Below are 16,161 nucleotides of genomic sequence, written 5' to 3'. Positions count from 1 at the left end.
AACATTTTTATCTCAAGAGAATTTGTTGTTTAAAAATAACTGATTTACTTTTGTGAGTACAAATCAATACCGGCTTGCTTTTATAAAGTCTTAATACTTTTTGTTCAGCTGCCAGAGGGAGCAGTCTCTTTTATCCTAATGAGGACATGAATTCAACTTTTATTGTCCGACCTTTTTCCATTTTACTCTCCTCCTTCCATCACACACGAGTCTCTGGAGGAGTCTGCAACCTTGCACCGCACCACCTGTGAGAAACATCTCCTCCAATTACAATGATTTTTCCTCATTTTCCACCTATTTAAAATCCTGGATTCTTCCTTTGAAGCTTTTCTACTTCCTACAATCAACTATGTCAGTCTGTGGGGCTGCTCCTTTTTACTCACAGACTTGTGAGTAGTTTTATTTGGAGGCTCAAGCTTCACATGCACAACCAATATGAAGATCCTGCTGTCACCGAGTCCACGTCTTTTATATGTGTGTGCTTTGAAAATCTATGTAAAAAAGCACATTGATATCAGAAGGCTGGGTCAATATGTTCTGGTTCATTTGTAGGTTTATGTTGATGCACAGGATGATGTCAAAGAGATTTATGCTGCTTCACTCTTTGAAGAAATGTGTCAGAGACTCAAAAAGCAGAAGTGTTTAGTGAGGAGGTTTTTGTCACGGTGTAAATCACTGTGATACGTGCTCATTAGCAGAGGTGTCCCAAATGTTACAGAAATACTGAGCAGAGTCTCCTGCCTCTGCTCGCTTTATGATGAACTGGTAATCTATGTTTGATGAGGATTTAGAGTTGAATCTGTCTGAGGAGAATCCTGATCCAAAGTCGGGTGAACTCTGAGAGTGGTAGAATCTGAGAACATACTGAGGAGCTTCACCAGGAACCTGTTTGTACCAGAAGAGATATTGACTATCATCTCTCTGAATGTTGCATTTGAGAACAACCTCTTGTCCTGTAGAAACTGTGTGGACAGCAGGCGTCTGGGTCAGCACTATCACTGCATCAACATCTGTAACACACACAGAAACATACATGAGTGAAAGGTTTGTGTGTGAGATGATGGGCTGTGAAAGGATTGAGAAGAATCTCTTACATGTTAGAGCAGTGATGAGAGTGCAGAGGGTCCCCAGCATGTTGGCAGTGTGTGCTGTAAACGTCCCTTACTGTCCAGCTGAGAGGTGAGCAGGGTTGGAGTGTGAGGAGAAGAGAGACTGAAGCTTATAAAGACACTGAGGAGAGGAGCAGAGGAGGAGGAGGAGTTTACAAACTCAGCACTGTTTTCATTCATTAATAACTGACCGGATTTATGTGTTTTCACATCCTGTCTGAAGTCTGTTTGTTCCAGTTTGTTCTGCTGTTGTTGCTGTTGTCTTTGAAAGCCTGCTGATGACCTTTGAGTCAGTGTTAATGATCTGAGGGGTGGTACAAAAGTTAGAGGGAAAAATCATTATAACATTTTGATATTAATGTTTGTGTCTTAGCAGCACTTTAATTAGCTTGTTTGCTACAGTTTCTTTAAACAACACGCTTGATGTGACACTGTATATGAGAGTTTGTGCCACAGTGTTCTATAAATAAAAAGGATGTTGTCAGGATGATGGGGGATGGGATGCAGTTGCAGACTCGGGGTGTCTTAAAGTTATCCCAAAGGGATAACCACAAAAATTGCAAGCGATTATATGGGAGAGGGAAAAACCAAAATATGAGCAAACTAAGAACAGACAAAATAACGCTTCGATAAGGGCAAACTAAACCACGGCTGCCAAGCAGCTGACAAGAAAGAAAACTTTCAGGGTGAGCAGGGAAACACTTCTAAACCAGAGCTCAATGGCTGCCTTAAAAGAGAAACACTAAAGGCTTGGGTTAGAAACATCGATCCAGCACCAATCACACAGAAAGGGAAAGGACAAAGAGAACGTCTCACTACCTCTGATGGTGAGATAATGAGTCAGCGCAGAGCACTGGAACCCAAGGATGTATGTAGGCTTCCCACACCTGGTGCTAATCAGGGGCGATTAGACACACACACACCTGACCCTGCACTGAGCTGATTGCCTCACCAAACTCAGTGAGTGGCAAGTGTGAGTGCCCCTCACAGATGTAGAGAAAACATTACACTTTTAACACACTTATAATGAAATGTCCTCTCATATGAAAGTGGGAAAAAAAACCAATTAATATTAATTTATTTGATAATATCATTGATTATTGAATTCATCGAACGGGCCCAGGAGATAACATGGGATTGTAAGACAGGGGGAACAAACTTTGGTTCAGTGGACAGACGACTGGTTGGGGACGGGCAGCATTAGCCTCAGAGACCTCACGTCCTGCATCCCAAGTGAATGATCCCACAACGAAGGACAGAGGGAGGATAGGAGGGGGGTCGTCAAAGCTCTTCAGTCATTTCATTAGGACCATGTGCAAAATCACTTTAACTTCCACTATCATGGGCAATATAACTTTTCTTCTCTATGATGTACAGTCATGGTTTATATCATGTGCTATCTTTAAACTCATGTTCTCCTGCAATGTAAGTTTAGACTACTTTATCACTGTCAATACTGTCAGTGTAACTGCCACCACTACTCTCTAATATTGTTCTATAGGCGCTGTCTCTTTTGCATTAACCCACACAATTAATCCTTTACATTTCACTACTTTGACTTGTTTTTTGTGTTACTTTTATTTATTATTAAGTGTAATTTAGTAGCAATCAGGCACTAGATTTTGAAGCAACTTGATTCTGCCTGATGAACTGCGGAGGAATAATGCACCTGAATTACAGATTACTTTAAGAGCAGCTTAGTTTAACAATCATCACAACATGTACAGGAACAGAGGAATTCTCTACAAACTGTGTATTCATGCACTGAGCTGTGTATTATATATAAGAAATTGGGCTTTTAACAACAGATTGAGGACACTGGTAGGTATTCATTATACAGTCTACTACAGCTTTAGTTGATGTGTCAGAGACTCAAAAAGCAGAAGTAGTTAGTGAGGAGGTTTTTGTCACGGTGTAAATCACTGTGATACCCACTGCTGAGCAGAGTTATCCCATGTGTTACAGTAATAGACTGCTGAGTCTCCCTCCTCCACAGTGCTGATGATCAAACGATAATCTGTTTGTGACTGATGAGTGGATGTGAACTTTGGAGAAGAGAAACCAGAGCCATAGCGTGGAGAGCTCCAGGTATGAATAAGCCTTAAAACATACTGAGGAAGTCCTCCTTGAACCTGTTTGTACCAGCGAGCTGGGCTGCGAGTAACTGTCCCCAGGTTACAGTCCATGGTGGCTGTCTCTCCTCTCCTCCGCGCCACAACAGGAGGCTTCTGTGTCACCAGCGTCACAGCACTCACACCTGGAAACAACAAGATGACATGGAGTCAAGAGAAACACACAGACTGATGAATCCAACATGAGGTGAAAGCTGCAGTAAGTCAGCCTCCTTACATGTTAGAGCAGTGATGAGAGTGCAGAGGGTCCCCAGCATGTTGGCAGTGTGTGCTGTAAACGTCCCTTACTGTCCAGCTGAGAGGTGAGCAGGGTTGGAGTGTGAGGAGAAGAGAGACTGAAGCTTATAAAGACACTGAGGAGAGGAGCAGAGGAGGAGGAGGAGTTTACACACTCAGCACTGTTTTCAGTCTGTGTGTATGTGGTTTCATCTGGTGTCACAGAGTCATTTCTCACAAACTTTTTATATACAGTATATCAATTGTTGTAATTTACAAACTGTAGTTTGGACAAATACTCATCAGACCAAGAGTGAGCCCATTTACTGTCTTCAGAAACGAGCACTGAGAATCACAAGCTTTGTTCATCAGAGACATTCCTCTCAGCCTCTGCTTCAACAATTACGTGTCCTCAGTGTGAATCAAATGAACCACTTCCAGATTGGCTGATTTGTTCATAGTTCATAAAAAGAGCTGTTCCTCCCTCCGTCTGTGACATATTTTCATATTATTATCAAGTCTATAATGATTCTAAACATAACGCTTGTCTCCTTAGACCCCCTCATTCCAGGACTTCCCAATGTCCGTGTAAACATACAGAGGATCCAAATCATGGAATTCTCTCTCTTTACATGTCTTGAATTTGTCTTCACAGCAGTTTAAAAAAGCTCTGAAATCCATTCTGCTAAGCAACCATTATTTTCCACAGGGACTGCTGATATAAGCTGGTTCAAGCTGTACTTTGTCACATGAGTCAAAGACCTGTTATGAACATGAAGCTGTTTTTTATTCCATCATTGTTTGTTTGATCTTTCTTGTTCTTATAAAAAGCTCTCAGCCGTATCATGAGTGTCTGATCTAAGACTGTTCATCACAGTGATTGCTCGTGTACGTCCTTTGAAAGAGGCTTGTTGTTGTGTTTGGATGCGACTCACGACGATGATTCAATACACTTCTGCAAACAATGGGTATTTAGGGACACCTTGCTGCCAACAACTGTGCTGATCTTACTTGTTTTTTATGTCTTAATATTGTTAGAAGCATAATATTGTGTTTAAATTATGCATTTCATGTTTATACTCTGCCTGGTGAATGCCACTCCACAAGCCCCTTCCTCACATTTTGATGTAATTATATTCTTGTTCTTCAGAAATGATTTTCTAAGTGTAAATAACCAAATTACTCATTTATCAATTGTTTGTTTTTTTGCACTGAGTATGTTTTTTTAATGAAATAAGCCTTTCAAGAAAAGATTGAGGACACTGGTTGACCACTATTGTAAAGACTGATGTAATGTAGTTACAGAGAGCTTCAGTAGATGTGTGACTCAAAAAGCAGAAGTGTTTAGTGAGGAGGTTTTTGTCACGGTGTAAATCACTGTGATACGTCCTCCTTAGCAGAGCTGTCCCATGTGCTACAGTAATAGACTGCTGAGTCTCCCTCCTCCACAGTGCTGATGATCAAACGATAATCTGTTTGTGACTGATGAGTGGATGTGAACTTTGGAGAAGAGAAACCAGAGCCATAGTTTGGAGCGCTATAGTCGTGACGAAACCTCAAAACATACTGAGGAACTCCTCCTGGAATCTGTTTGTACCAGCGAGCACTCTGATCAGTAACAGTCCCCAGGTTACAGTCCATGGTGGCTGTCTCTCCTCTCCTCAGCGCCACAACAGGAGGCTTCTGTGTCACCAGCGTCACAGCACTCACACCTGGAAACAACAAGATGACATGGAGTCAAGAGAAACACACAGACTGATGAATCCAACATGAGGTGAAAGCTGCAGTAAGTCAGCCTCCTTACATGTTAGAGCAGTGATGAGAGTGCAGAGGGTCCCCAGCATGTTGGCAGTGTGTGCTGTAAACGTCCCTTACTGTCCAGCTGAGAGGTGAGCAGGGTTGGAGTGTGAGGAGAAGAGAGACTGAAGCTTATAAAGACACTGAGGAGAGGAGCAGAGGAGGAGGAGGAGTTTACATCTGGTTTCATCTGGTGTCAGAGAGTCATTTCTCACAAACTATTTATATATATTAACCTAACTGTTCACAAGGCTTTGGAAGTGAGTTCAATGTGCTTAAGACAAAATTCATCACATTTTGCTTTTGTAAATTGGTTCCTAAAATGTTATGTGACAAAATAAAGACGTATTTAAAGTCTGAATCAAATGAAAACGTCTGATATAATTGATGAAGTTTGAGTGCTTTTACAATGTATGCGAGGTTTGCACAAGTTTACTAAAAACAAAGTTCTTTGAAGCGTTCTTGGATTTACTTCTTACATTTGTTGGGGTCTTATATTCTGTGAAGGGAAATATCTTGTCAGCGTGCACATGAGACAGACAGGACAGATTTATGTGTTTTCACATCATGTCTGAAGTCTGTTTGTTCCAGTTTGTTCTGTTGTTGTTCCTGTTGTCTTTGGAGGCCTGCTCTTTGAATCAGAGTTCATAATCTGAGGGGTGGTACAAATTATTCATGTTAGTGTCTCAGCAGCACTTTGAGAAGCCTTTTATTTTTAGTTTTGCAACTTTTGTTATCAGATGAACTTTGGGCCTAAAGGTCAGGAGTAATGCTCCTGAATGACTGTTTTATCAAACTGATTCAACACTGTTAAATCTGTGTTATGAGCCGTTAAAGAGGCCGAGGGTCTCTGACATTATTATAAAACCATCAGTCAGAATGTGAACACAGATATTTAATCCGTTTGCATTACAGTTGTCTAAACTCTGCACTCACAAAGACAGCAGAGTGAACTTTAATTACAAACTCATTTGGAGTCGGTACAGTTGTAGTTCTGTGGATGGACTTTGTGTAATAAATGCACAAAATCAAAACATGGCATGTTTTCTTTCATCTGTCCTCATGTGTGCTTTAAATATTCTAAATGCAAGGTCCTCTTGGTATGAAATATGTTTCCAGAGAAAAAGAATGAATCTCTCTGTTTATCTTTATTCATCATTTATTGGTGTTTTTGCACTGAGCTGTTTTATTGGAGTTTAAAGGAAGAAAATTAAAGGCTGAAAACAAACATTGAAATAAGTTATTTCTTCATGTTCAGTGATGAGAGAGATTATTAAATAAGTTTATATTAGAAATTGTTCTTTTAATAGATTGTGGACACTTTTGGGATTCATCCTAAAGTCTTGTGTAGTGTAGTTACAGGGAGCTTTAGTAGATGTGTCAGAGACTCAAAAAGCAGAAGTAGTTAGTGAGGAGGTTTTTGTCACGGTGTAAATCACTGTGATACAGCTGCAGAAGCAGAGTCATCCCATGTGCTACAGAAATACTGAGCAGAGTCTCCTGCCTCTGCTCGCTTTATGATGAATTGGTAATCTATGTTTGATGAGGATTTAGAGTTGAATCTGTCTGAGGAGAATCCTGATCCAAAGCTGGGTGATCTTTCAGCGCGGTGTAATCTCAGAACATACTGAGGAGCTTCACCAGGAACCTGTTTGTACCAGCTGACAGAATTGCTATCATATCTCTCGATGTTGCATTTGAGAACAACCTCTTGTCCTGTAGAAACTGTGTGGACAGCAGGCGTCTGGGTCAGCACTATCACTGCATCAACATCTGTAACAAACACAGAAACATACATGAGTGAAAGGTTTGTGTGTGAAATGATGGGCTGTGAAAGGACTGAGAAGAATCTCTTACATGTTAGAGCAGTGATGAGAGTGCAGAGGGTCCCCAGCATGTTGGCAGTGTGTGCTGTAAACGTCCCTTACTGTCCAGCTGAGAGGTGAGCAGGGTTGGAGTGTGAGGAGAAGAGAGACTGAAGCTTATAAAGACACTGAGGAGAGGAGCAGAGGAGGAGGAGGAGTTTACACACTCAGCACTGTTTTCATTCATTAATCAACTACAGCATGTTTGTGAGTTTCACAGGAGAAATCTGGATCATTTCAAACTACTTTGGAAGTTTGCTGACATCATTATTTAAATAAAGTTGTGTTGTCACATTCCTTTTCTCTTTCACTTGTATTTTACATGCAGCCTGACAACATTAGAGAAACCACCTTTGTCACTGGAATCCTGCAGATGTCCTTTATATCAATATTTGAAACTTCATTCACTGACTCTTCAGTTTTAATCCGGTTATTGTGTCAGGAACAAATCAAGTAGATATGATCATATAATGAAACATGACTGCATCTGTTTTCAGGTTCATGTCTCTTCCACATGTTTATGGATGTTTGTGTAAACAGTTGTCTATAATCAGCAGGCTGCAGAGTTGATGGAACTGTTTCTGTCTCTTGTCAGTTTTATCACCATTTCTGATGATTTGCTGTAACTGAAGTAGCAGCTGCATGTTAATGAAGACTCCTGTGTTTGATTGATTGGAAACAAATCAATAATCACACAGTAAATGTAGCATGTTGTCAGGTCAATGTTGTGTTTTCATTTTGCTTTGTTTCTAAAAATATTTAATGACTTTTGATGTTTGTAACTTTTGGTTGCTGGATGATCTTTGGACCTGTTCATGAAAGAGACAAAAATGTAACTAGAATACAATCATGACTTTGTGCTCCAGAAGATTTAAAATATTATATGAATTAAATCAGAAACAGCTGCAAACTCTTCCACAAGTACAAGTGGTGAGAAACAGAAAACATTGGCTGGTGGCTTCAAATCGCTGTCAATGTGCATCAGCAGGTCAAAAAGCAGAAGTGTTTAGTGAGGAGGTTTTTGTCACGGTGTAAATCACTGTGATACCCACTTGTTAGCAGATGTGTCCCATGTGGCACAGTAATAGACTGCTGAGTCTCCCTCCTCCACAGTGCTGATGATCAAACGATAATCTGTTTGTGACTGATCTGTTGATGTGAACTTTGGAGAAGAGAAACCAGAGCCATAGCTTGGAGCGCTCCAGGTCTGACGAAACCTTAAAACATGCTGAGGAACTCCTCCTTGAACCTGTTTGTACCAGAGAGCAGAATAATCGGTAACAGTCCCCAGGTTACAGTCCATGGTGGCTGTCTCTCCTCTCCTCCGCCCCACAACAGGAGGCTTCTGTGTCACCAGCGTCACAGCACTCACACCTGGAAACAACAAGATGACATGGAGTCAAGAGAAACACACAGACTGATGAATCCAACATGAGGTGAAAGCTGCAGTAAGTCAGCCTCCTTACATGTTAGAGCAGTGATGAGAGTGCAGAGGGTCCCCAGCATGTTGGCAGTGTGTGCTGACAATGGCCTTGTAACTTGGAAAGTGAGCTCACTGCTGACAGATTAGAGGCTTTGGAGGATGAGGAGAGGAGGTGCTGGAGGAGCAATTTAATACAACAGTGAAACTGAGAGTGAGTGACAGGAGGAGGAGCTTTGATTCAATCTGCAGGTTTGTCACATTTGTTGCTCTCAAATATTCTGTAAAGGGAAGAAACTTTTCTGTCCTATTTTTATATTTCTGCTGTTTTAAAGAGAGACATCTAATGCAGGATTATAGCTCCTGCTCTGCACACATGAATATAATTCATACAAATAAGAAGAAAACTTTCTGTGATTCACCAAATGTTGATGATGTCACAGAGAGCCGACCTTTGACCTCTTCATTTGCATGCAGCAAATAAATAAGGAGAGGAGGCCTGCAGGTGCATCCTGTGAAGGAGGAGAGGGAGGAGCAGAGAGGTGATGCTTCACTGATGGAGGATGAAAACTCAGTTTCAGTCGCTTCATAATGTATCTGACTTCTCTGTCGTCATGACTACTGATAAAACCAAGTAACATTAATACATCTGTTGTTTCCTCAAATCAACTCCTAATAAAAATGTTGCTATTTGAATTGAAATATTCATATTTAAGTGAAGATCAAACAGAAATCTGTCTGTTATCTATGTGTCTGCTTTGCTGTAATAACCACTGAAATGAACATTAGAAGAAAAATCAGCGCTTGTAAAAATGATTGAAGTCAAAATATCATTATAAATGATGCTGTCAGTAGAACAAATAAACACAAAGACTTTTTGGTTCACAGAGTTTTTTGTGTTTTATTGAATGATTGTTGAGAAAAGCAGCAGTTGCAAAGCTGATACAACACCTCCACCTAACTGTCACAACATGTATTACAAGCATGCAGACACATCTTTTCTAACATGTGAACCTTGTAATGAGCAAACAGCACAAACAGTAAAGAAGCAGATTAGAAAGGCTCATTCTGCTCCTCTACTCTTCTTCAGTGCAGTGGGACTTGTCCATGTTTTTCTCTGAAGTCTGGGAGCCCAAAGACACTTTACATGTGTAAACCTTGTCCATGTTCCAGTCGGACGTCTGGATGGACAGATAGCTGCTGATGTGGAACGTCTGGTCCGGTTGCTGAACAGCCGTGCTGGTAGAGATCCCACTGCTCACTGGACTCCCAGCAGCCAACCAGCTCACTTCTGCAAAAGGCACAGACTGACTGGACAGACAGAGCAGAGACGCTTTGTCGGACCGGAGCTCAGCACTGGACGGAGGGAAGACTGTGAGGACGGGAGGAGGGAGGCTGGAGCCTGAAAATACACAAAGCACATCCATCAAATAACTAGAAATGACGTCATTAACACAAAGTATGACAGTCACAGAGAGACTACTTAGTTGTGTTTCAAATATAACAAACAGGCTCCATTCAAACATTTTATATCAGCAAAAACAACAAAATCATCAGTGAAAATATTCCGTCATTTAACAATCAGTATAGTTTGAATGTTTGAAACACGTTCATAAAGTCTCCCTCTGTTTCTCTCTCAATGTTTTTAATCTCATATAACAATCTTAAAATCACAATTCATCAGTCGTCATCTGTTTTTTGATTCCAACATTCAAAGAGCAAAATGATACAAAAAGCGAGGATGACATTCGCTCAATTCAGAACTAACTTAGAACTTATTCATCAATAAACTTTACAAGCATTATCATTTGGTGTTCATGTCACAATGTAAAACATTTGTTACAAATGATTGAACACAACGTTTTGAAACGATCAAACCTGCCAAAGATTTAGGAATCAATAATCACAATCTGGTATATTTTGCTTCACTGTTAGAAATTCCGACACGATGAAACTATTTTAGAGCATTTGCAGAAAATATTTCAAACATAGTGATCATTTGGAAAGCTTTCTTTTGCATTCAAAGACAGCCTGATGTCAAAGAACATGTCAAACATGAGATCTATTATTCACTCAAACACTTGTTAAATATTGTCCATAATAAGTAACATTACAATTGATTATTTTATATCAATTTGAATCCGAAAGAGAAAATCCATCTTGTTTTATGAGCAGTTTAAAAGTACTTACTTGTCACAGTCAGCTTGGTGCCTTGTCCGAATACCACAGTGATTCAGTTTGTACACATGGCTGTACAAAAACCTCCTGACTCTCACTAATGAGGGGAGTGGAACTGAAACATCCTGTTGAGAGCAACTTTCACTGTCAACATCTCATTCTGTTTCATTTCATTGTTGCATTTAATGCAGCTACAAACAATCCAACAAATCAAATCATTAGTGAATCAGTTTATATTCTTTTCTCTGTGTTTGAAGTAAACAGTGATCTAGATGTGCTTCAATAAAAATTGTAATCACGTTTCTGTAAACTTATTGCTAAAATGTTATGTGACAAAACAGAGAAGAATTTAAATCCTGAATTCAATGAAATGTCAGATTTAACCCTTGTGTGGTGTTCATGTTTTGGTTACTCAGTCAATGTTTGCGGGTCTGGTGGACCCACCACATTACTGGGTTTTTAAATCAATACAGCCATAACAATTTTTATAAAATACTTATCAGATGTTTACTTTATCCCAATTGCAAGCAATGAAGACAGCATATCTGGTTAATATTTAGCATTTACCTCTGTTTGATCATATTTATAAATAATAATGCAATCCGTTTTCTGTGATAAACGTTAAAAAAAATGGAAAAATCAATGTCAACAAGAAAAACATGTTTGTTTTGAACAAATCCCACTGAAACAATGCTCAGAAATTAAACACCTTTATGCCTGAAAAACACCTGCCCCACTGTACAGACAGACAGATCTAAGATATCGATCTAAAATAGTAAGTGGACTGTACTTACACAGCTTTTTGTCTTCCACCCACTCAGCGCGCTTTTACACTACATATAACATTCACTCATTCACACACTGATGGCAAAGGCCTAAGGGCCAATCTCCAGTCAGATCTATGCACATTCATAGCCGCTGCCACCAGCAGCAATTTGGGGTTCAGTGTCGTGCCCGTGGACTGTTCGACATGTGACTGCAGCAGTCAGGGATTGAACCCCCAACCTTCTGATTGAGAGATGACCGCCTCTACCACTGAGCCACAGCCTATCGATCAATCGATCGACAGGTAGATACTGGATAGAGCCGAGGTAAATTTAGGATACAGTATCCACAACACTCTACACAACACATCAGCCCCACTGAACATATAGTCTATTCATGCGGGCCTATACAACACATGGTTGGCAGAGTTTTACTAAGCGTGTGTGTTGCATATGTATTTTGACAGAATTTGACAGAAATGTGATCTTCAAATTACCTTCCCCAGCTTCTCTCTCTTTGGAAATAATTTCTAAGGCCCTCTGAGCAGAGAGTCTTTTCGCCATCTTGATCGACTGCGATGCAGAGGCACACAGGCAACGCGATTTATTTGTTGTGTTCCGCCCCCAATTTGCAGGTGGGATAGCATGTGCAGGAATGCTGGAGCAGACAGGTTTCAGTGCATGAAATGTAACAATGTTACAACCTTGTATGTGAATAGCAGGAGCGGAAAACACACACACACACACACACACACACTACCCTCGGGTCCAGTGTACCCGGACACCACATGTGTAATATAAATGTGTAGGGGGGGTGTACAGTGTGAAGTCGTTAAAAATGTGTTCATTTATATGTTCCTCACAGAAAATGAGCCAAAGCCAAGGAGTCTGAGGTTGAAATAATAATCAATCATATCACTTTCCTTTTGGTAAACATTGAAAACGGGTCCCACAGACCCGAACACCACACAAACCCTCCTGTTATCCTTTGGGGTCAATTTGACCCCATTCAATGTTTATCATTCAAAAAATAATAGTTGACTTTTTTTTTTTTGCTTCATATTTCATGAGTTTTCCTAATTTGATGGGGACAACTGATTATGCATAAAATTATCATGATGATATTTTTTCAATGCGCTGAACACATATTGCACGCATTGGTGTTCCTCTGGAGTCAATTTGACCCCAAGCTGTTTTAGCTGTGTAAAACGTGTCCGTGTGTGTGACCTAACATCCCCACACCTGCAGGTGCAGAGTTGATACATAACAGGGGGGTGGGGAAAACAACTATTCACACCAGAACTTTGATACTTCTCGTGATGTGGGCAAGTGGGAAACTACTTGACGTGTGAACTCCTGCCAAAATGAGGAAGCCAATGTAGGCTTGCGAGTTGATCACATCCAAGTGTTTCCAACTACACATACCCCTCTAAAATTATCATCTCAAGTACAATATTTTCAATTGATGGTTATATGAAGAGCTCGAATAATGACTTTATGTCTTCAACATGGCTGACTGTGTGTCTGGTGGGACTCACTCTTAACAGCACGTCTACCTTGTTGTTGAAGTGAGTAGAGGGACCATAATTTTCCATTTTTGGTGCTAACATGACATGGGGGAGGGGGAAACAATATTCTCATGAGAACTTTCCCGCACCGTGGGCATGAAGGTGTGTGTGTGGAGGGCGGGGTATTCCCACTAGGACATTGCATTCTGACATTCTGAGACAGAGGATTGGGTTGAGGAGGACCCTGATTTTGAGGCATTCTCATCTGATGAGAATGAGAGTGTTGACCCTCCTGTTGTCTCTCAACCAAAAGCAGACACGATCCCTTCCAAAAATGGAAAGATATTATGGTCCCTTTCCCCACTTCAACAGCAGGGTAGACTTAGCGCTACTAATATTATCAAAATGGTTCCAGGCCCAACCAGATATGCAATCAGCCATGTTGAAGACATCAAGTCATCATTAGAGCTCTTCATAACACCATCGATTGAAAATATTGTACTTGGGATGACAAATTTGCCGGTCCCAAGCCGGGATAACAAAAGAGGAGGGGTGAGTGAGACTTTATAGTGACTAACCACAAATATGTTAATGATAAAAATAACTAAATAAATATGTTTATGAGAGGAAAGGGTGGGTCACCAACATCAATCAATATGGTTCATTCTGTGAGAGTCATGAATGTGCACCCCAAATTAGAAAAGATTTGGATGAAAGATTTTCAAGATACACTAACTCTTAAACTGAAAGTTTGACCTGATGGTGACGCTACAGGAAAGGTCATATCATCACCAAAATCAACAGGGTTCATACTCTTGTGGTCATTAATGTTGTCAGTAAATTTGAGAAGATTTGTATGAAAACTTTTCAAGATACATTCATTCTAATTTAAAAGTGTGGCCTGATGGTGGCGCTAGACAACAGGTCAACTCACCGATAAGTTCCATTATCAAGGGGTTGTTTATGTATTCAACAAATAAACAAAGTGCCTGACACAAAGACTTGGTCATCATTTTCTGGAGGCAAATATCCCTGGGGTCAGTTGACCCCAAGGGTAAAATGTGTTAGTTTATTTGAGGATAATACGAGGGTTAAGACAAAATTCATCACATTTTGCTTTTGTAAATTTGTTCCTAAAATGTTATGTGACAAAATAAAGACGTATTTAAAGTCTGAATCAAATGAAAACGTCTGATATAATTGATGAAGTTTGAGTGCTTTTACAATGTATGCGAGGTTTGCACAAGTTTACTAAAAACAAAGTTCTTTGAAGGGTTCTTGGATTTACTTCTTACATTTGTTGGGGTCTTATATTCTGTGAAGGGAAATATCTTGTCAGCGTGCACATGAGACAGACAGGACAGATTTATGTGTTTTCACATCATGTCTGAAGTCTGTTTGTTCCAGTTTGTTCTGTTGTTGTTCCTGTTGTCTTTGGAGGCCTGCTCTTTGAATCAGAGTTCATAATCTGAGGGGTGGTACAAATTATTCATGTTAGTGTCTCAGCAGCACTTTGAGAAGCATTTAATTTTTGTTTTGCAGCTTTTGTTATCAGATGAACTTTGGGCCTAAAGGTCAGGAGTAATGCTCCTGAACGACTGTTTTATCAAACTGATTCAACACTGTTAAATCTGTGTTATGAGCCGTTAAAGAGGCCGAAAGTCTCTGACATTATTATAACACCATCAGTCAGAATGTGAACACAGATATTTACTCTGTTTGCATTACAGTTGTCTAAACTCTGCACTCACAAAGACAGCAGAGTGAACTTTAATTACAAACTCATTTGGAGTTGGTACAGTTGTAGTTCTGTGGATGGACTTTGTGTAATAAATGCACAAAACCAAAACATGGCATAAGTTATTTCTTCATGTTCAGTGATGAGAGAGATTATTAAATAAGTTTATATAAGAAATTGTTCTTTTAACAGATTGAGGACACTGGTTGGTATTCATCCTAAAGTCTTGTGTAGTGTAGTTACAGGGAGCTTTAGTAGATGTGTCAGAGACTCAAAAAGCAGAAGTAGTTAGTGAGGAGGTTTTTGTCACGGTGTAAATCACTGTGATACTTGCTCCTTAGCAGAGTCATCCCATGTGTTACAGAAATACTGAGCAGTGTCTCCTGCCTCTGCTCGCTTTATGATGAACTGGTAATCTATGTCTGATGAGGATTTAGAGTTGAATCTGTCTGAGGAGAATCCTGATCCGAAGCTGGGTGAACTGTGAGAGTGGTAAAATCTCAGAACATACTGAGGAGCTTCACCAGGAACCTGTTTGTACCAGAAGACAAACTTATTGTCATCTCTCTCGATGTTGCATTTGAGAACAACCTCTTGTCCTGTAGAAACTGTGTGGACAGCAGGCGTCTGGGTCAGCACTTTCACTGCATCAACATCTGTAACACACACAGAAACATACATGAGTGAAAGGTTTGTGTGTGAAATGATGGGCTGTGAAAGGACTGAGAAGAATCTCTTACATGTCAGAGCAGTGATGAGAGTGCAGAGGGTCCCCAGCATGTTGGCAGTGTGTGCTGTAAACGTCCCTTACTGTCCAGCTGAGAGGTGAGCAGGGTTGGAGTGTGAGGAGAAGAGAGACTGAAGCTTATAAAGACACTGAGGAGAGGAGCAGAGGAGGAGGAGGAGTTTACACACTCAGCACTGTTTTCAGTCTGTGTGTATGTGGTTTCATCTGGTGTCACAGAGTCATTTCTCACAAACTATTTATATACAGTATATCAATTGTTGTAATGTACAAACTGTAGTTTGGACAAATACTCATCAGACCAAGAGTGAGCCCATTTACCGTCTTCAGAAACGAGCACTGAGAATCACAAGCTTTGTCCATCAGAGACATTCCTCTCAGCCTCTGCTTCAACAATTACGTGTCCTCAGTGTGAATCAAATGAACCACTTCCAGATTGGCTGATTTGTTCATAGTTCATAAAAAGAGCTGTTCCTCCCTCCATCTGTGACATATTTTCATATTATTATCAAGTCTATAATGATTCTAAACATAACTCTTGTCTCCTTAGACCCCCTCATTCCAGGACTTCCTAATGTCTGTGTAAACATACAGAGGATCCAAATCATGGAATTCTCTCTCTTTACATGTCTTGAATTTGTCTTCACAGCAGTTTAAAAAAGCTCTGAAATCCATTCTGCTAAGCGACC

The 16,161-nt window shown here is 40.3% G+C and overlaps 1 protein-coding gene, 1 pseudogene and 1 gene segment (V, D, J or C); all 3 read right to left on the bottom strand.

The window, feature by feature from the left end:
- Window positions 1–672: 672 nt before the first annotated feature.
- Window positions 673–5,301, bottom strand: LOC138603229 (uncharacterized; annotated as a pseudogene).
- A 1,388-nt stretch (window positions 5,302–6,689) lies between these two features.
- Window positions 6,690–7,302, bottom strand: LOC138603228 (immunoglobulin lambda variable 3-9-like). The segment is given in 2 exon segments: window positions 6,690–7,027; window positions 7,112–7,302. Coding segments are annotated over 2 exon segments (529 nt in total).
- A 2,111-nt stretch (window positions 7,303–9,413) lies between these two features.
- On the bottom strand, window positions 9,414–15,507 carry LOC138602636 (immunoglobulin lambda-1 light chain-like). The gene is made up of 4 exons (XM_069674140.1): window positions 15,468–15,507; window positions 15,058–15,383; window positions 10,730–10,763; window positions 9,414–9,941 (listed from the first exon to the last, which is right to left on the bottom strand). The coding sequence occupies exons 1-4, from the start codon at window positions 15,505–15,507 to the stop codon at window positions 9,616–9,618; spliced, it is 726 nt and encodes a 241-aa protein (XP_069530241.1). The 3' UTR covers window positions 9,414–9,615.
- Between the last annotated feature and the right edge of the window lie 654 nt (window positions 15,508–16,161).

Source organism: Semicossyphus pulcher, unplaced genomic scaffold (assembly GCF_022749685.1).
Source record: "Semicossyphus pulcher isolate SPU_LCO1_2020_fin unplaced genomic scaffold, fSemPul1.0.p SCAF_23, whole genome shotgun sequence".
Classification (NCBI taxonomy): Eukaryota; Metazoa; Chordata; class Actinopteri; order Labriformes; family Labridae; genus Semicossyphus; species Semicossyphus pulcher.
The sequence above is the reverse complement of the archived record's forward strand: the minus strand, read 5'-3'. Positions and strand labels throughout refer to the sequence as shown.